The following is a 21,514-nucleotide window of genomic DNA, read 5'->3' as shown; positions in this document are numbered from 1 at the left end:
ACATAGTTAATTGGCTTTTTGGTATAAACTAATCAGAGAATGTACCCTTCACAAGTATGACAATATAACTCATTATCAGTCCATTTGTAATAGATATAGCTGTATGTATAATCTTTTACAAGATGGTAATGCAGTGATTAGAATGCAGTATCGCACTAATTCTGCCAACTGCTTGCAGTTCGATTATTACCTGCTCAAGGTTAACTCAGCCTTCCATCCTTCCAAGGTGGGTCCAAGGACCCAGATTGTTGGTGGCAATATGCTGACTCTGTAAATTGCTTAGAGGGCACTGTAAAGCACTGTGAAGTGGTATATAAGTCTAAGTGCTATTGCTATTTTATAGTCCAATGCGTCTGAAGCTTCACTACCCAAAGGAGATATTGCTTTCACACTAGCACCATGCTGTAAAATCATTATATGTTACTTTCTGGATACTTTTACAAGCAAAATGGATAGTGTCTGGAAAGAGGAATTCTCATGTATGGAATTCTAACTGTAGAATTCTCTTCTCAGGGAGGCTGGCATGATGCTACTCTCTGTTCTTTAAATACTAGGTGTGTATTTAAAAACATCCAGGCTTTTAATTTGCGATACAGTCATTGCTGCAGCTCTCCTTGCTTAGTTTTTACTTTCTTCAGTAGAGCATTATTTAACTCTTTGCAGTTATCCAGCTTCAGAATGTTAGATTGAAGAGTGTTATTTTAAAGTAATACAGTGTACTTTAGGATAGGCTGCTGTCTGGCCTTCCTTTTTTTGAGATTGTAGTCTGATTAAGGCAGACAAGTTGACAGGAGTCTTCTAACCTGAAGATACTAGTCTTCAATGCCAGATCATTTACTGGTAAACTATGTTATCCAGGATTTAATTATAGATGAATGTACTGGTCAGGGGCATATGAATAACTACGGGTGGAGAGCTCCATCTTCAAGGGCTGTTCAATAATATACTAGGCTAGGATTAGACATGGATGGTTGCGATTTATAGGCATTCTTTCTAATTATCTAGATATTCCCTTTGTCAGCCAATTTTGACTGTATATTGATGGGTAAGACAGTATAGAGATGCTAACGGTATACTTAACGTCGCACTCTTACTAAGGTAGTCAAAATGAATGAGCTTTCATTTCATTTCTTAAAATTCTTGTTCTGAAAATTTCAATGAATTATTGAGGCAGTCATGTTATAAATTGCTCACAGTTGTGTGTCTTCCAGGATAATAATAATAACAACAACAACAACAATCATCATCATCATCTTTCCAAACTGATATTTGGCCCCATGTTGAATACTATATGCTGGATTTCATATTCTGCTTGGGTGGAGCTAATGATCTGAAAGTGAGCAAAGTCTACGTATCTTGGTTGCCAGGGACCTCTTTCTCTAGCCAGTTTTACATCAGTGACCTGAATAAAACCTTAGCAGGGTGAACAACTGGATAAAATGGCCCAACTCTGCCATCTGCTGGTTCCTAATAGTTTTTTGTAGCAAGATCCAGTTAATGCCTAGTGTAATTTACTTTACAATGGTCCCTCGATCATCGCGAGGGTTCCGTTCCAGGACCCCAAGCGATGATCGATTTTTCGCGAAGTAGCGGTGCGGAAGTAAAAACACCATCTGCGCGTGCGCAGATGGTGTTTTTACTTCCACTGCCGCCCGCCCTTCGCCCGCCCACCCCGTTGCTCGCGCCTGGGGTGCGCGCACGCTTGGGGACACCCTAGCTCCGCTTCCCAGCTGGGAAGCGGAGCTAGGGTGTCCCCAAGCGCGCGCGCTTTCCCCAGAAACGCGCGCGCGCGTGGGGACACCCTAGCTCTGCTTCCCAGCTGGGAAGCGGAGTTGTGGTGTCCCCAAGCTCGCGCGTGCCGCCCGCCCGCCCACGCTGTTGCCGGCTCCGCTTCCCAGCTGGGAAGCGGAGCTGGGGTTTCCGCGTGCGTGCCGCCCGCCAGCCCACGCCGTTGCTCGCGCCGCCGCTGGGGTCTTACCGGGGCAAGAGGGGGAAGACCCAGGGAAGCCTCTGCCCGGCGGGGAAACTCCACCATCTACGCATGCGTGGAAGGGCACGCATGCGCAGATGGTGGAGTTTACTTCCGGGTTGAAAACTAGCGATATAGCCCTTTCGCGATGCTCGAGGACGCGAAACTCGAGGGTTCACTGTATTTCTATCCTGTCTTTATTATTTATATGAAGATGCTCGGAACAATTGCTTCTAATAATCCAATTTCATGAAAGTAATATATATTTTCAACCATTATCTAAGTTGAATGGGCTGAATAAAGGAGAAAGTTGAAATTCATCCCAGGCAAAATGGGAGTCCTGTTGACAGATACAAAACTGCACTTGGGGAACTGAAGTTCGGTTGTACTTTGGAAGAACTGCACTCACTTTTAAATCAGATCCCTAATCTGCTCTTTGATTCTCAATGATAATGGAAGCCAATTACCGCCATTTGGATAATGACAGTGCATTAGCAAAAACTCTTCTTAGCCACAATCAGATATGGTAATAGTTATTCATGCTTTGTTGACATTATCTTGTAACTATTGCAATGCATTCAATGGAAAAATTATTCTTGAAAAATGTCTAGAAAAAGCAACAGATACACAGTGCAGCACTAAATTAACAAATACCAAATAGAGGGTTCTACTTGAACCAACTCAACTGGACCAACAGCACGGATTTTCAATCATGTCAGCCCAATTAAGAAAGGAAAAAATAACTGCCTCAGTGGTTAACAAAATGGGTTTTGATGGGGTAAAAACAATGAATTATTATTGAAAGTACATGCTTCTATGGGAGGATTGTTTACTTTAGCAAGAAAAATAGTCTATTTTTTAAAAATGAAATCATATGACCATGAGGGCGAACGTGTGGCACGTGGAGCCATATCTGTGGTCATGTGAGCTGTTGGAGCTCAGCTCCAGCATGTGCCGGCCAGCTGATTGGCCCTGCCAATGCCACCACTCTCCTTTCAGGAGTCTCAGTGTGACACATTTTGGATTCCAGGTAAGTACAGGGCTTGCGCGGAGGCGCAGGAAAGGCGTTTTCGGTCTCCAGAGGACCTCTGGGGCTGGGGGTGTGCGGGAGGCCATTTTCATCTTTCCCAGGCTCCAAGAAAGCCTCTGGAGCCTGGGGAGGGCAAAAAATGGGCCTACTGGGTCCACCAGAAGTTGGGAAATGGGCAGTTTCCGCCCTCTGGGGGGCGGCAGAGGAGAAACCCTTTGGAGCTTGGGGAAGGCGAAAAACAGGCCTACTGGAAGTCTGAAAAGTGGCTGTTTCTGGCCCACAGAGGCTTCAGGGAGATCTGCTAGACTCAAAATGGGGCGCGGTGGGGGGTTGTCATGCACACATGTGTGGGTAGGTTGTGCATACATGTGTGGGGGCATGAAGAGTTATGTGTCCCTGTGCAGGCATTGAGTTTTGGGTGTGGGCATACACGCACAATAGCACCTGAGGAAAAAAAGGTTTACCATCACTGCCATAGAACATAAAACCTGGAAGGGTCCTTGTCAATCTAGTTCAAGCCCTATTCTCGAATCAACTTTTTTATTGGCTTTCTTCACTATTGGAATAATTCTTATCATTCGGATTTCCTATCCTCCTGACCAATCCTGTTGTCACAACTCTTTAGATATTTGAAGACAACAATTGTGTCTTCTTACTGCCTAGTCTTTTTTACACAAAGTTCTCTCTGTTCCTGGTAAGTTTTTCTTGCAAATCTATGTATATAAAAGCCAAATATCACTCACTCATCACAAAATCTCCAGAACTGTAAAGCCTACAAACTTGAAAATTGGCCCATATATTTCTTTTGGCTTCTAGGTGCTCCCTAAGAAAGGATTTTTCAAAATGACTATCAGATCATTAGTATTTCTTATACAGTATTATATTAACACGCTCTGATGCTAAGGAGTTAGATGTTCTACTCCCTCTCCCCACCTGAAAAGAACTTTGTACCAACTGCCAGTTGCCTTGTATTAACACACTCTGATGCTGCCCCTTTGCTAAATCGGGTATAGGCATGGCCAACGTCTGACTCATCCAGCCTGCAGGCTGGGAGTTTAGACATTCTACTCTCCCTCTCCAGCTGAAAAGAACTCTGTTCCAACTGCCAGTTGCTTTATATTAACATGCTCTGATACTAAGGAGTTACACATTCTACATAAATTTTCAAGCTTTAAGTGCCAATATATCAAGTCCAATAGTAACTACTCATTAATTTTCCAGCTTTAATTATCAATTTATCAAGCCTGATTATAGTTTGTCATGAAGCATGGGTATTCAGCTACAAGTCTCTTATAGATATGCCAAAGTTTAAAAAAAATTAGGCTATTTGTTTACAATTTCTTTATCATCATCTGACTGAAAGCAAATACAGTTAAAAAAGCAACAAGGCTTTAAGATTATCAACCTAAGAATCCAGTGCTGAGATCCACTGCTGAGTCCATAGGACAGTGTAGAGATAATTGACTTCTTCCAAGTTAAGACAGATAATATTATAGTATTACCTGTGTTATTTATCACATTGTTCCAAAATTCATGATAGGATTACAGTGATCCCCCGCTCGTTGCGAGGGTTCCGTTCCAGGACCCCCCGCAACGAGCGGGTTTTCGCGAAGTAGCGCTGTGGAAGTAAAAACACCATCTGCGCATGTGCAGATGGTGTTTTTAACTTCCGCAGCGCTAGCGAGGAGCCGAAGATTGGGGGCGGGGCGGCTGTTTTAAAACGTCACCGCCGACATGGGGGGCTCGCTAGCACCCCCCCGAACCCCCAACCTGGGCTTGGGGGGGGGTGCTAGCAAGCCCCCCATGTCGGCGACGACGTTTTAAAACACCCGCACGGCTTTCCAATGAGTCCCGAAGACAAACGTCAAACTTCCGCGTTTGTCTTCGGGACTCATTGGAAAGCTCCGATCGTTTTAAAACAGGCGCGCCGTTCTCCGCTGACTCCTGGCGAACTTCCCCGCTTTAGGAGTCAGCGGAGAACGGCGCGCCTGTTTTAAAACGATCGGGGACCGGCTGGCTCCGATCGGTTTAAAACAGGCACGCCGTTCTGCGCTGACTCCTGGCGAACTTCCCCGCTTTAGGAGTCAGCAGAGAACGGCGCGCCTGTTTTAAAACGATCGGAGCCGGCCGGCTCCGATCGTTTTAAAACAGGCGCGCCGTTCTCCGCTGACTCCTGGCGAACTTCCCGGGTGAAGGGCGAAGGGCGGGCGAGCGGATGCTGGGGGGGCTTCGCCCTCCCGCCAGCAAGAGTGGGAAGACCCAGGGAAGCTGCCCAGCAGCTGATCTGCCCGGCGCCATCTACGCATGCGTGCCCATAGAAAAAAGGGCACGCATGCGCAGATGGTGTTTTGACTTCCGTGTTCAAAAATCGCAAATTACCCTGTTCGCAATGGTCGGGGACACAATAACCGGGGGATCACTGTACATTTGTCCAACATTTTCAGACCTAGGGAAGGCATTTTAAGGACCAGATTGTACCCTTATTTCTATAGTAACTAAAAGTGAACTCACAATTTATGATCAGTAACCTTCTCAATAGTTCTTATACTAAATGCCGCATCTAATTTGAATACATGCAATTATCTTCAACTTCACCAGTCCCATTGCCAGCCACTGTCAGAAACTTGGGAAGCACTAACAAAGCATTCTGGCTCAGTAAAACATTATCTCATAGGGGAAATAGTGACCTGGTCTAATATCAAATTATTATTTTTCCACCACTCACTTTATTCCAAGACCATCGCAATTCTTGAAGACCAAAGGATCACGTAAACCACCACGTTGAATGTACTCCACATTGAAATCTGTTCAAGGAAAAAAAAAGGTTTGTTACAGAAAACTAGCTATCAAGTGAGAATCCTAAAAGATAGCTGGAATGAAAAGATAAAAATGAAAAATAAAATGATTCTTCCTACTTAATTACTTCCCTATTTTGGGGTTCAACTGATTTAGCAGAATGGACTTGCTGCATACCCCATCAGTCAAAGAATGCCAAGTAGCAGGGATCAGAAGATGAACTTTTTCCACAGTGGCTCCTGCTCTATGCAACATCATCCCTTCAGAGATTTGAATGACTCCAACCCTACTAGGCTTTCCTAAGGCCCTACAAATGTATGTTATCATGCTTTGGGTGCTGTTAACTGGTCAACTATCTTGGTCCTATGCATACTTAATATGGATGCTTTTATTGTTTTAAAATGTTTAAAATGTTTGAAATTGTAAGCTACCAAGAATCATTGATTTAGATGGGTTGCAATAGAAATTGGATGAATGAATGAATGAATGAATGAATGAATGAATGAAGAGGAGATTCAAAGAGTAAAACAAAACTCCCATGTTTAACTTATCTTATTTCCTATTTCTTCAACATTATCCATTAAAAAGAATCCTTATTCAATGTAAAATGTAAAATCAAAACAAAAACAGCCTAAACAAAAACTGTTTCTTATAAAATGCCTCTTTCCATGTCCACCCAGTAATTGCACATATTTGGTGAAAGTTGTGAAAAGATATGCTAAAGACTTCATATAAAGAGAAAAGAAGATGTATGTCCATATAAATTGAGTAAAATCAATATAAATCAATCAATCTGGAAATCTTAATTCAAATAAGATTTAAAAAGGTATATTATTAGTTTATAAAAATATCAGAAATTATATAAAAAAATTATATCAGAAATGGGGGTTGCAATTGCTACAAAAATTTTATAATTTCAAAGAATCATTTTCACTTCTAAATATTTAGTTTAACCACTAATCATTTTCTACTGGCTCAAATAGCATTCTACATATCACATATTGACATTACTAGTATCAAGCTAACACATGAAATACCATTAGTATTCCAATCTCTTCTACTTAATTATGTCCTAATAACTTTTGCCGTAGAATTGCTAAAACTATTTCGTCTGTCACAAAGGCTGCTGTAGTTACTTATGCCATGTTTGCACAGATGAAGCTATTATAAAACAATTGCTGCCAATCTGCCTTCCATTGAGGACCTGTATACTGCACGAGTCAAAAAGAGGGCGGGTAAAATATTTACTGACCCCTCACATCCTGGACACAAATTGTTTCAACTCCTACCCTCAAAACGTCGCTACAGAGCACTGCACACCAAGACAACTAGACACAAGAACAGTTTTTTCCCGAACGCCATCACTGTACTAAACAAATAATTCCCTCAACACTGTCAGACTTTCTACTAAATCTGCACTTCTATTCTACTAGTTTTTCTCATCATTCCTATCATCCTTTTCCTCCCATGTTGACTGTATGACTGTAACTTGTTGCGTATATCCTAAGATTTTTATTAATATTGCTTCTTCATTGCTTATTTGACCCCTACGACAATCATTAAGTGTTGTACCACATGATTCTTGACAAATGTATATTTTATTTTATGTACGTTGAGAGCATATGCACCAAGACAAATTCCTTGTGTGTCCAATCACACTTGGCCAATAAAAATTCTATTCTATTCTATTCTATTCTATTCTATTCTATTCTATAAAGAGAACAGGAATGTTTGAATACGGATCATAAAATGCATCACCATAAGGAGTATATACCACCATTGCCTTATTAGGAAGCCCCTTACAATATATTCTTCTGATATCTATACCACCCATTGTTTTAAAAAATAAATGGTTACACAAGCTAAAAATACCAGTGCCATGCATACTTCAAGAATTATTCAGAAGTGCTCTGGAATTCATGCATGCATTGTACCTCCTGGCTATCCATTAAATCAGTTCTTTTTTTGATTCCTGTGCTTCTGAATAATTTTGAAGGCATGCAAAACCTTACAAAATAAATGGAACAACAACAACAAAAACACTAAAATTGTCAAATAAGGTACAAGTAGAGGACCAAGGAAAAGTCAGTCAGGGAGTTTAACCATTACTACCATAATTACTATATGGCTGTCAAAATCTGGACTCCGCATGTTAGAAACACTAATACAACTACCTCATTTGTCAGTAAGTGATGCATTATTTACTTATTTAAACCATTTACCATATTTTTTGAAGTATAAAAAGCGCCTCCCACTCCTTAAAAGTGGGTGAAAATTTAGGTGCTTCTTATAGCCTGAATATGGGTGGTTTTGGCTTCCTGAGCTTTCTTCCTGTCATATTTTTGCCCTCCACAGCCCTCAGAAGCATTCTGCAGTGCTCCGCACATCGTTTTCGCAAAAAAGGCCCCATTTTGGGGCTCTCAAGCTTTCCGCATACTGCATTTTTGCCCTCCCAGGCCCCAAGAAGCACACAGCAGGCTATAAACAGGCCCATTTTTTTTTTTTTTTTTGCCAAAAAACAGGTCATGCAGAGCACTGCAGAGTGCTTCTGGGGGCCAAAAAGGGCAAAAACTCGATGCATGGAAGCCCAGAACTATTTTTTTCTTGTTTTCCACCTGTAAATTTAGGTGTGTCTTATAGTCCAAAAAATATGGTAGATCGCTGCTCAAGTTATCCAACATTACTCTGGGCAATGCGTAAAATTAACCAAAACCTAACAAAAGGAATTCAAACTAGTAGTAGTATTTAAGACATATATACCATCCCATAGTGCTTTAAAAGCACTCTTTGAGTGGTTTATAAAGTCAGCATACTGTATCCAGCAATTTGGGTCCTTGTTTTATCAATCTCGGAAGGGTGGAGGCCTAAGTCAACTTTGAACCAGTCAAAGAAGAGTTAGCTTGCAATATTGTATTCTAACCACTATGCTACCATTGCAAAGTATAATTAAACAATAAAACGGCAATCATAGTCCAAAATACCAAAAGCCAAAGATCATCTCTTGATAGCCTTTTTCAAAGTTCAGCATTTATTGGCTAGTTTATAAACATGAGATTACCATCCAATTTTAGTCCCTGAAAGAGTGACATAGATTGATGATGCCCAAAGGAACTAGTACAACCTGACATATAGTTTGTCAGCATAAATTTCCCAATTTCAGTGATGGATACAGTATATACTAAGAAAGTACTAATTTTTCCTTATTATATTCTAATTTAATAGATTTATTAAAGGAGATTTCAAAACTACTTGCAATCTATATGGAAATAAATACATTGAAAGAAACTTACTTTTTTCAGAATATACTTGTCAACATTTATTCATTTATACTTTGATTTCTGGATTTGCATGGGTTATATATCAACATTTTTGTGCATTTTTTTGGGGGGGGGGAGGTTGCAAGGTTTTTGGCACTGCAGAGGTGCCACCATCTTATTTTCAGCTTTTTTTTTTTTGGCTATTTTTTGCTTCTGCACAGAAGTTGAGTTTTTGGTGCTGCGCATGCACGTGCAGTCACATGGTACAGGAGGAAGCAAACTGGCAGCAAGGTAAGTTAGAACCCACCCCAGATAGATAGATAGATAGACAGATAGATGGATAGGTAGATAGACAGACTGACTCTCTCTCTCTCTTATTGATGAAAATCTGTGCTTCTTTAAATTATTTGTGATTTTGTACCATTTTTGCTATAATTTTCATTTATATTTTGAAATGCTCTATTATTATAAGTACCACCAACTGAATTTCTAAGAAAGGGGCTGAATAATTTTAAAATTTTAATATAATAAAAATTTGTCACAGCAGTTAGGTGAAATAATCACCTTGGAAAGCCAGCATGGTAGAAAGTACACTCACCTTTGCCTTCCATGAACACTACAAAGTTGGCATTATATTTGTTGGTAGTAAGTTTTTCTTCAAGATCAAAAGTTCGCTTGCCTTCAATTTCATCATCTGAGATGCCATCATCCTCATAGCGTCGTCTCATAGCACCACGCTGTAGAAGCAATGGCAAAATATAAGTGTAGGATAAACCACAGGGAAGAATCTAGTAGCCAAGTAGCTCCCAAAATAAGCTATACACATTTGAATCATTTGTTTTAAAAGGGACAAAGATAAAACAAGATAGAAAACAAATAAAATAACCAATGTCAAATAAATTACCGGATACTTATGTAGTTGCAGTACACAAAATAAAATAAATATTTGAACAGAAAATTCCCTAAAATTAATAAGCTAAATGTATATAAATTAACTAAATATAGCATATATACATCAATTTACCAAGTTAAGCATTAAAATAAGTATTTTCTTGTAAAATATATGAAATATAGGTCAAACATATTATGTCAATTCATGATTACTAAAAACCTCCAGTCATATCAAAAAAGTTCATAATAATTTTTAATATTTAGGTAATACTTTCCCAATATTACAGTACAAGTACAATGGTACCTCAAGATACGAACCCCTCATCTTACGAATAACCCGACATACGAACCCGGGGTTCTTAAAATTTTTGCCTCTTCTTACGAACGTTTTTCATGTTACGAACACCAAATCCGAACTTCCGGGTTCGGCATTCGGGAGGCTGCTGGGAAGCCCCGCCGCCCGGCTGTCACCTTTTAAAACAGCCGGGGGGCTTCCCAGCAGCCTCCCGAAGCCGAACCTGGATGTTCGGGTTTGGCGTTTGGCTTCGGGAGGCTGCTGGGAAGCCCCCCGGCTGTTTTAAAAGGTGACAGCCGGGCAGCGGGGCTTCTCAGCGGCAGTGGCAGGTTGGTAAGACGGAAAACGTTCGGGTTCGGGAGGCCACTTTGGGTTTTTGTCTGGGAGGGAGGGCAGGAGGTCCGGCGCTGGGGGAGGGAGTCAGGAAGGTCCTCCTGCTCCCCCCCCCAGCGAAAAACACAAAGACGGTCTGCCGCCGCATGACAGGCAGGGCGGAGCAGACTGGAGCAAAGGGAGTCTGAAACCGCCGGCGGCTTCAGCTTCCCATTGCTCCGCGGGCGGCGGCAGACCGCCTTTGTATTTTTGGCTGGGGGGGGAAAGCAGGAGGCGCAGGATCGGGCCGGCGGTGGGCATGAGGTGAGGCAGCAGGTCTGCATCCTGGGCGGGCGGCGGGCGAGGAGGCGCGGCCGAACGAGACGGGGTGGGCAGCGAGACGGGGCGGCGGCAGTGAGGCTGTGCCCGAATCGGGGCTCGTGGCGCTCGACGCAGCGGGCAACATTGTCGGCTGCTCCGGGCCGCTCCCGGAAGCGGCCATGGGAGGGCAAGCTGCCTCAGGGAGGAGGAGGATCGGGCGGGACCAGGTGGGGGCCGGAATTTCTCCGCTGGGAAGAAGCGGCGATGGATCCTCCATCTACCTCTGTCGGCTGCTCCGGAACACGGGGGCGAGGATGAAAGGGCGGAAGGCGTGCTCGGCTCTGCCGCTCCAGCCCCTTTCGATCGGCGCGGGAGGCAGGAGAGGCGCGGCCGAGCGAGACGGGGCGGGCAGCGAGACGGGGCGGGCAGCGACTGGGGGGGGGCGGCGGTGGCGGCGAGGCTGTGCCCGACTCGTGGCTTGTGGCACCCGACGCAGCGGGCAACATTGTCGGCTGCTCCGGGCCGCTCCCGGAAGTGGCCATGGGAGGGCGAGCTGCCTCAGGGAGGAGGAGGATCGGGCGGGACCAGGTGGGGGCTGGAATTTCTCCACTTGGAAGAAGCGGCGATGGATCATCCTTCTACCTCTGTCGGCTGCTCCGGGCCACAGGGGCGAGGGGCGTTGCTTCTCCGGTCGGCCCAGAGCAGCCGACAGAGGTAGATGGAGGATCCATCGCCGCTTCTTCCCAGCGGAGAAATTCCAGCCCCCACACATTTGCCAATCCTTTCATATCCTAACTGAACATCTTGGGGAACAATCAGTTCTTCTGGGCTTTTCAGAGGGCTTAAAGGGTAGGATCCTTCCAGAATTCTGAGGAGGCTATTCCAAAAGGCAGGGCAGCTATGGAAAAGGTGATATACAGTGATCCCCCGGTTATTGCGTCCCCGACCATTGCGAACAGGGTAATTCGCGATTTTTCAACCCGGAAGTCAAAATACCATCTACGCATGCGTGCCGGGCACGCATGCGTAGATGGCAACCGGGAGATCAGCTGCTGGGCAGCTTCCCTGGGTCTTCCCCCTCTTGCTGGCGTCAGCGAGGAGTTTCCCCACCGCCCACGCAAACTCCTCGCTGCCGCTCGCCCGCCCTTCGCCTGCCCACGCCGTTCGCTCCCCCCTCTTGCTGGCGGGAGGGCGAGAAGCCCTCCCCAGCACCCGCTCGCCCGCCCTTCGCCGCTCGCCCGCCCTTCGCCCTGAGCCGCTTCTTCCCAGCGGAGAAATTCCAGCCCCCACCTGGTCCCGCCCGATCCTCCCCCCTGAGGCAGCTCGCCCTCCCATGGCCGCTTCCTCCACCCTCCATTGCAAGCCCTCGCCACCGCAGCCAACGCGCGCTGCGATCTTCAAGCCCGGCTCCTTTCGGCCCAGCATCCCGGGCCAAGCAGCTGCCTTCCGTGACTGAGCCTGGCTCACCCGGAAGATCGTAGCGGCGTTGGCTGCAGCGGCGAGCGAAGCCAAGCCGGCAGCAATGTCACCGCCGGTGCAGCCAACGCGCGCTACGATCTTCCGGGCGAGCCAGGCTCAGTGACGGAAGGCAGCCGCTTGGGCCGAGAGGAGCCGGCCGTGATCCGCTGAGCCTGGCTGGCCTGGAAGATCGTAGCGCGCGTTGGTTGCACCGGCGGCGACATTGCTGCCGGCTTGGCTTCGCTCGCCGCTGCAGCCAACGCGCGCTACGATCTTCCGGGCCAGCCAGGCTCAGTGACGGAAGGCAGCCGCTTGGGCCGAGAGGAGCCGGCCTTGATCCGCTGAGCCTTCACATTCCTCCAAGTCATTTCGCCGCTCATGTCCTGGCTAAACCGGGCAGCAGGAGACAGGCTTTGAGTTTTGGCTGCGGGGCGAGGGAGTTAGGAAAGTCCTACTTCTCCCCCCGCAGCCAAAACTCAAAGCCTGTCTCCTGCTGCCCGGTTTAGCCAGGACACGAGCGGCGAAATGACTTGGAGGAATGTGAAGCTGAAACCGGCCGGTTTCAGCTTCACATTCCTCCAAGTCATTTCGCCGCTCGTGTCCTGGCTAAACCGGGCAGCAGGAGACAGGCGGTGGGCTGGGAGCCGCAGGCGAAAGGAGCTCGGGCATTGTTCTCCGGACCCCGCCCGCAGCCTGGAGAGGGAAAGGGCCGCCGCGGGGCTGAGCGGGCGGGGTCCGGAGAACAATGCCTGGCGCCGCGCTCCGATGCCCGAGCTCCTTTCGCCTGCGGCTCCCAGCAGCACTTTGAATCCAGCAGCTTCTGCTGGATACGGGCGGTGGGTGGGACGAGCGGCGCGGAAGCCAGGGGCTGTGGCAGCTCGCCCCCCCATCGCCCGTATCCAGCAGAAGCGGCGGGATTCAAAGGGATTCAAGGCTAACTTCTGCGCTTGGCTTGAGGACTCAGCTCGGAAGCTGCACGGGTGTTTTAAAAGGTCTCCGCCGGCATGGGGGGCTTCCTACCACCTCCCGAACCCCCAACTCGGGTTTGGGGGGGTGCTAAGAAGCCCCCCATGCCGTCGGAGACCTTTTAAAACACCTGTGCAGCTTCCGAGCTGAGTCCTCAATCTTCGGCTCCTCGCTAGCGCTGCGGAAGTAAAAACACCATCTGCACATGCGCAGATGGTGTTTGTACTTCCGCAGCGCTACTTCGCGAAAACCCGCTCGTTGCGGGGGTTCCTGGAACGGAACCCTCGCAACGAGCGGGGGATCACTGTATTAACATCCTGCCAGACAGCAACATAGAGTGGTACCTCGTGATACGAACCCCTCGTGATACAAACCCGGGGTTCGGAAATTTTTTGCCTCTTCTTACAAATTTTTTTCGGCTTACGAACCCACTGCAGATTGCAAAATTGCACTCCGCTGGGCGCTGCTGCCCGGCTGTCACCTTTTAAAACAGCCGGGGGGCTTCTCAGCGTTCTCCCGAACCCGAACCTTTCGGGTTTGGGAGGCCGCCGAGAAGCGTCGCTGCCCGGCTGTCACCTTCTGAAACAGCTGGGGGGCTTCTTGGCGTTCTCCTGGACGCCGAACCCGGAAGTTCGGGTTCGGGAGGCCGCCGAGAAGCGCCCGGCTGTTTCAGAAGGTGACAGCCAGGCGCCGCCGCTCGGTGGAGCGCCGTTTTTGCGATCGGCGGCAGTGTTTTCGGCCGATCTGGAGGCTGGAAAGGAGGTGGGGAATCCCAATAGGGAATTCCATGGGCGGAGCTTTGATGTCACGAAGACGCCCAACCGGTTAAGTTCGTAAGACGAGGTATTACTGTATTTCTAAAAATGCAAATTAGAAACTCTTTATGGATTATCTTCTTTTATATGGATTATACCACATTCAGAGTTTGCGTTTCTTTCAACATGAAGCTTTAATTCATTAGTTTCTGCTTGAATTATTTTTCTCTTCTATTGTAATGTTATAAATCTTATTATACTGTATTATTTCAATGAAGATTTCAATGTAGTAGTATGTATGTAATATGATTACAAATTATAAACATTCTATTACTCAGAAAACTTAACATACTGAAAATAAGCATAGGTAAAAATTCTATCATCATTATCCTGTTTTCCCCAAAATAAGACATCCCTGGATAATAAGCCCAATCGAGCTTTTGAATGGATGGCAATAAGGCCAAGCGCTTATTTCAGGGTTCAAAAAAGTATAAGACAGGGTCTTATTTTCGTGGAAACAGTATTACTTAGTGCATGCATGTGTATTGACACATACATAGATACATGAAACAAATTAAACAAAGAGTAAAATATCTGAGATAAAGAGACGAATAATAATAACAATAACAACATCAATATACCAAAGAGCAGTCAAAGTCTGTGGAATGTTGCAAGCACTTTAGGGAGCTGAAGAAGAAAAAAAGAGCATTGGAAGAATATCGTAAGGATACTGAAGAAGATGCACTGAAACTAATACACCAGGAAGGCTTATTAAGTACTGGAGACCAAACTATAAGAATGACCAAACAAAATGTACCACCATTAATCAACTGCAAAAGCAACAGGTTTACTTCGAACAGCCTATAACATGTATCTTTATTTTTAAATAGCATTTGCCTATCCCAGGTCTTTGGGAAGGACTTGATAGGTGAACAAAAATGCCAAATCTAATCTAAACGTCTGGCTGATTGATTGTGTGTCCAACCATAATACTGAATTAGATGACAACATTAAAGGGGAAAACCTAGAGCAGTGATGGTGAAACCTTTTTGGTTTGTGTGCCAAAAGGGTACGTTTGGGCATGCTAGCTGACCTTGACTCCAATTGGAGTGCAGAGTTGACTGACAACGAGTCAGTCGAGGTGACAGGGGCCCGTCTTAGTCCATCTGTTTGGAGCGAGTTTGACCTGGTGACACCTGATGAAGTGGACAAGGCCATTGGAACTGTGAGTTCGCCAATTGTTTGTTGGACCTGTGTCCCTCCTGGCTGGTCTCGGCCAGCAGGGAGGTAACATGGAGCTGGGTCCAGGAGATTACCAACACTTCTCTGAGGGAGGGGTCCTTGTGCGCCCCCTCCTCAAGAAGCCTTCCCTGGACCCAGCCATATTTAATAACTATTATCCTGTCTCCAACCTTCCCTTTATGGGGAAGGTAGTTGAGAAGGTGGTGTTGCTCCAGCTCCAACGGTCCTTGGAAGAAGCCGATTATCTAGGCCCTCGGCAGTCAGCACGGAAACTGTTCAGAGCAATGAGAAAAGATTGCTTAAATTCTTCCCAGATAACCAAACTAGTATGTGCCTCAGTCAGTTCCATAGGATCTGCCTAGCTGGAGTCCAACTCTGCTTAAATAGACTTCACAGCAATTCTACAAGCCCCTCCTTATCCAAGAGTGATCTGATAACCCAAAATAAGGTCCACTGGGTAGCTATCTGCAGATACAATGACAACAGCAGAAAAGAAGGACTGGGGTGACATAGCAATGTTCCAATATTTGAGGGGCTTCCACAAAGAAGAGGAGGTCAACCTATCTTCCAAAGCATCTGAAGTCAGGACAAGAAACAATGGAAAGAAACTAATCAAGGAGAGAAACAACCTAGAATTAAGGAGAAATTTCCTACCGTGTTTCCCTGAAAATAAGCCCTCCGCCCAAAATAAACCCTCCCCTGAAAATAAGCCCTCCCAAAAATATTTAACCACATGTGCAGCCTGTCCCTGCCATTTCCTCTGGTTAGGGAGAAAGAGCTGGAAATCAGATAAGACAGCAAGATGAGTCCTGTCTTGCTCCACGTAGCCCAAAATAATAAGACCTCCACAAAAATAACGCCAAGCGCTTATTTCAGGGTTCAAAAACATGGTAACAGTAAGAACAATGAACCAGTGGAATGGCATGCCTACAGAAGTCGTGGGTATTCTATTACTGGAGGTTTTTAAGAAGAGATTGAAAAACCAATTGTCTGAAACAACATAGGGTTTCCTGCCTGAGCAGTGGGTTGGACTAGAAGACCTCCAAGGTCCCTTCCAATTTTGTTATTAATTAACTTTGCTGCTTTTTTTATCACATGTTAAGTCCTAATGGGCTCTTACCTATATCTGGCTGGCCTCACCTTTCATCTTTCTTTAGTGGGCTGCAAGTGTCTCTTTTCACCCCTATGTAGACCAGGGTACTGTGCAGGATACATGATTGCAAAGTCCATAGAGGCAGGATTATTTGAATATGTTCATTCTAAGTTGTGATTAAAGCCTTGGTTGAACCATGAAGTAGAACTTGGGGGAAAACTCCAGGTTTTGTCTGAAACTTTATTATCATCAGTAACCTGGGATAGACCAATAAAGAACTCTAGGTGTTCTAGAGTTCCAGAATCAGAAAGGCATAAGCTGTCTATGGCATTGGATTGATGCTACCATTCTTGAACCTTAGATCATGCTACTGTGGTTTAGCTTAAGCAGTAAGAGAAGCAGTTTGATACATACCCAAAGATTAATCTACAATCATTCCGTACATTCTAATTCTGCTTTTAAATATGAATAAAGCAAATAACACAGAACATTCAGAACACAGCTGAAGAGATTTCCAATTTTGCAGTGAACATTTTTAAGCCTTAAAGTTTTGGATTTTTTTTATTCACCTCACCTCACCTTCTTCCTTTGGCAGCGACTGTCCTCCTCCTCTTCTTCCTCCTTGTCCTCCTCCCACCCAAATTCTAAGCTTTTATTTCTTTCCTAATTGGTTTGCACGCATTACTTGCTTTTACATTGATTCCTATGGGAAAAAATGCTTTTACTTTACAAACTTTTCTACTTAAGAACCTGGTCACGGAACGAATTAAATTCTTAAGTAGAGGTACCACTGTATTGGGTTTCTCAGATTTTGTATTGTACTGATTTTATTATGTAAGTCAGTCTAAAAATCCAAACAAACAAACAATTTTTTTTATATTAAATGTAATATATTTTAATAATTTTATTTATAAAAATTAAACTGTGTTAATTAGTTAAGATGATTTATTTCCTATAGGCATATTTGCCTATATGACAATGCTAAAATATGTTCATTCTACCCACTAATGACCCAGTTCTTCTGCAAAATATATTGTGGACACTAAGCTGTATATAAAAATAAATAACAAAAGCAGTGCAGCAATAAAATATATGATATTGTATATACCTGACCATGTACATTTTATGCATTATTAAGGTGTAAGAGGACATGTTATAGTCCTCTTTCCAAACCTCAACACTTGGATGCACACAAGATTTTATTGAAACCAACAGACTTGGCAATACTATAGGCAGAACTGGTGTCCCCTTGTTCCATCACTTTCAACTTGAGAACGCACAGCCTGAATATCTGCAGAGAACTACAATGAGTCATGTATCCTTTAATGCAAAGAACACATTATTAGTCTACAGAAATAGGATCCTAAGTCATTTATTTCATAATTTTGAGGTTGTCTTGTTGGTTGGGATCTTCCAGATTCCTTGGAGATTTAGATCATCCCTAGATAGATTGTTTTATTTGCATTATGTTGCTGTAGAAACATAAGTGGATGTAAACAAGATACATTATCTCTAACTAAGCTCTGCTTTCAAAATCACATCTGAAAAAGCCTCAGCATCCAGCTCAAAAGACAGAAGAGCATTTGGCTTTGCTCAGCTTATGCTTAGACTGTTCCCTAAGTCAAAAATCTCTGGACTCCACATATAGTCCAAGATGGTGCTAATATATAATTTAGTCTATGTTTGAATCTGTTTTATGCCCTTGAGTTGAGGAAATCAACAAATATTTTTGATCTTAAATATTTTGTTAGCAGTAGTATGTTTTATTTTCTCTACCATTACCAAGCTTTGTAAAATAAATGCATCTATTCAATCAATATTTAATCTCAGATTACAGTTTGCCCACTGATAAAGGGGAGTAAGCATAAACAAGAGCTGGAATTGGGAACTCTCAAAAGACCCAGTTCTATTGGACATGCAGGGAGTATAAATGTCTGGGGGGAGATGAAACAAGTATTTCTGACCAAGTTTACAATGCTACCGAGTTTTCGGAGAGGGGTGGCATACAAATCTAATAAATTAAATAATAATAATAATAATAATAATAATAATAATTATTATTATTATTTATTTATTTATTTGGAAACAATGGCTGTTCTGCACTTACTTTAAATATCTCAGCCACTATCAGTTATTATAAAAAAGAAGATATTAAGGGGATCCCCTTTTTATTTTTATGGAGAAAATAAAGTTTTACTCATTCTTTCTGTTGCTCCCCATGCAACCTTTTACCCTCTTTATCTCTCTCCTCTGTCTCTCTCTCTCAGATTTGGTTATGGAATTGAAAATGTCCTTGAGGTTACTGAACTAAAGTTTCATATGGGACACAACAGAGTTGGTCTTCTCCGGGTCCCGTCGACTAAACAATGTCGTCTGGCGGGACTCAGGGGAATAGCCTTCTCTGTGGTGGCTCCGACCTTCTGGAATCAGCTCCCTCCAGAGATTAGAACTGCCCCCACCCTCCTTGCCTTTCGTAAACTCCTTAAAACCCACCTCTGTCATCAAGCGTGAGGGAATTGAGACATCTCCCCCTGCCTATGTAGTTTTTGTGCATGATATGACTGTATGTATGCTTTTTGTATTGGGGTTCCTTGCTTTTTAGACTTTTTAAATGTACTATTGTTATTTTAGATTTTAATTATTAGATTTGTCATTATGTATTGATTTTATCACTGTTGTGAGCCGCCCCGAGTCTATGGTGAAGGGCGGCATACAAATCTAATAAATAATAATAATAATAATAATAATAATAATAATAATAATAATAACAACAAGACTAAGAGTGATTGGTGAAAAGCCAGTGTATTTCTAGTGCAGCTGTTGAGTGCAAATGAAAAGAAATGGAACTGGTCTATCCAAGTACCAGAATGGACCAATAAACAGCACCATAATCCCTGCCTTTTGGAATACCCACCTCCCAGAAATTGGATTGGCCTGGCACCTGCTGGCCTTTCCCAAGGTCTTAAAAGACATAGTTTTGTCACTGGGTGTTGCCATCTTGTTGTGTGGCACAGCCTATGCAATGGTTATGTAACTTATGTTTATTTACTGCTGTTGATTCTATAGATCTTTTTTTACTCCAGCTGCTAATCATATGTGTTGTTTTTAGTGTTATGTGATTTATGATGTTTTTAAAGGTTATTAGCCACCCAGTCATGAATTTGAAAGGCAGCCATATAAATTGAAATGAGAAATAAAAATAATTAATTAAAAAAGGATATCTAGCTAACTGATTGATCACATGGAGGGGAAGAACTTGAGGAAAAGCCAGATAGAGTTTCAAACAACAAAAGGGGGAAGAATTCTTCTTAGTAATGATGCTCAACACAATGAGGCTTGACACAAATTTTTAACCCTGCTGTTCTGTTCGGGTCGTATGTGACCCGAAACCAAGTTTGAGTCCCTGTAAAACATTTTCCCTGCATATCTGAAACTTGAAATTCCATGAGTTTTCATCATTTCAGGGGTTCTCTCTATGATAATTTTTTTTTGGGGGGGTGGGGGGTTTCTTTCTTGCTGAAAAAAAACCCCTCCCTAATGTTATGTTCCCGGGTCTATTTGACCCGGACTGCAAATTGATCATTTTAGGTACTTATATTTGGTCTTTTTGAAAGCTTTTTTCACCTGGAAACAGGTTTGAACATTTCTGCACACAATGATATGAAAATTGAAATGAAAAAAGTAAATCTTATTGGTTTATTTTGTGGATATAATGCATGCCCCCCCCGTTTTTGTGAATTTTTTTCAATTTTTCCAGTTCAATTTTTCCAGTTCAATTTTCATATCATTATGTTCAGAAATGTTCAAGCTACCAATCCCATACCAACTTTAGTAAAATAGAATGGATTTTGCTAGCAAAACTATCCATAAAGTGAAGACTATTTCAAAAAAACGGAGGGGCATGCATTTCATCAACAAAATAAACCAATATGCATCAATTTTTCCAGTTCAATTTTCATATCATTATGTTCAGAAATGTTCAAGCTACCAATCCCACACCAACTTTAATAAAATAGAATGGATTTTGCAAGCAAAACTATCCATAAATTGAAAAAATTCACAAAAACGGGGGGGGGGGGGGCATGCAATATATCCGCAAAATAAACCAATAAGATTTACTTTTTTCATTTCAATTTTCATATCATTGTGTGCAGAAATGTTCAGACTACTTTCCAAGTGAAAAAAGTTTTCAAATTGACCAAACATAAGCACTTCAAATGAAGAGTTTTTGGTCCGGGTCGTATGTGACTCGAACATAACATTAGGAAGTTTTTCGAACAGAACAGCAGAGTTAAAAAGAAGCATTAAGTAGTCTACAGTTCCTGAAGAAAAAAGGAAGTTCAGGAATGCAGGATGGTTAAAAGGTGTCTGGTTATTGATACAGATGGTAATTACAGATAAATTGGAAAGATAACATTTCAGAAAGAAAATGAGCTGTTTTTTCAAACAAATCTGACCAAAGCAAGGTTAGGCTAAGTCTTAATGGCAGTTGAAATAAGAAGACAGCACTCCATTAGTCCTCACCATCACACTGAAGGTAGAGTTGAAAAGTAGTTTTCCAAGCATTATGAAGTTACAAAACTGTCAAGTTCAGGCTGTAATAGAAGGGAAGGAAGGCTTACAGTAATTCATTTTGTGCCCCCCTCAGTCAAAAAGCCAATTATAAATCTTATGTGGGATTAGTCTGTGCTAATTTCTCCAGGCTTCAGGCATACTATGTAAGATGCATAGAGTGAGAAATATCATAAATTTATTACTCCCATATTTGTCCAAAAAAGAAGTGAGATTCTAGTGCTTAAAAACTGTTGCTGCTGCAGCTTCTTTGGCAGCTGATCCTGAGCTGAGGGCAGGAGTGGCAGGCTGGGACATATTCTCACCCATCTGCTCTGATTAATCAATTACCAGTAAGTGCCTACTCCACCTCAACTGCCACCTATTTCTGATATTGTATCTCTTGATTCTGATACTCGAGCAGGATATTAGCAACTTGATCCATTGTCAGCCAATCTACCAAAGGATCACACAATAGTCTAGGACAGTGATGAACCTATGGCACAGGTGCCACACATGGCACATGCAGCCATATCTGCTGGCACACAGGCCATTGCCCTAGCTCGGCTCCAATGTAC

The 21,514-nt window shown here is 43.4% G+C and overlaps 1 protein-coding gene across 2 annotated transcripts in view; it reads right to left on the bottom strand.

The window, feature by feature from the left end:
• Positions 1-21,514, bottom strand: part of KDM2A (lysine demethylase 2A) — a 74,571-nt gene that overhangs the window by 34,550 nt on the left and 18,507 nt on the right. For both annotated transcript variants that reach the window (XM_070727638.1, XM_070727649.1), the window contains exons 4-5: positions 9,651-9,789; positions 5,725-5,803 (exon numbers count right to left, since the gene is read on the bottom strand). In XM_070727638.1, coding sequence (XP_070583739.1) covers positions 5,725-5,803; positions 9,651-9,789 — 218 coding nt within the window. The remainder of the gene's footprint in view (positions 1-5,724; positions 5,804-9,650; positions 9,790-21,514) is intronic.

This window comes from Erythrolamprus reginae, chromosome 1 (assembly GCF_031021105.1).
Source record: "Erythrolamprus reginae isolate rEryReg1 chromosome 1, rEryReg1.hap1, whole genome shotgun sequence".
Classification (NCBI taxonomy): Eukaryota; Metazoa; Chordata; class Lepidosauria; order Squamata; family Dipsadidae; genus Erythrolamprus; species Erythrolamprus reginae.
This window is presented reverse-complemented; position numbering and strand designations above follow the sequence as displayed.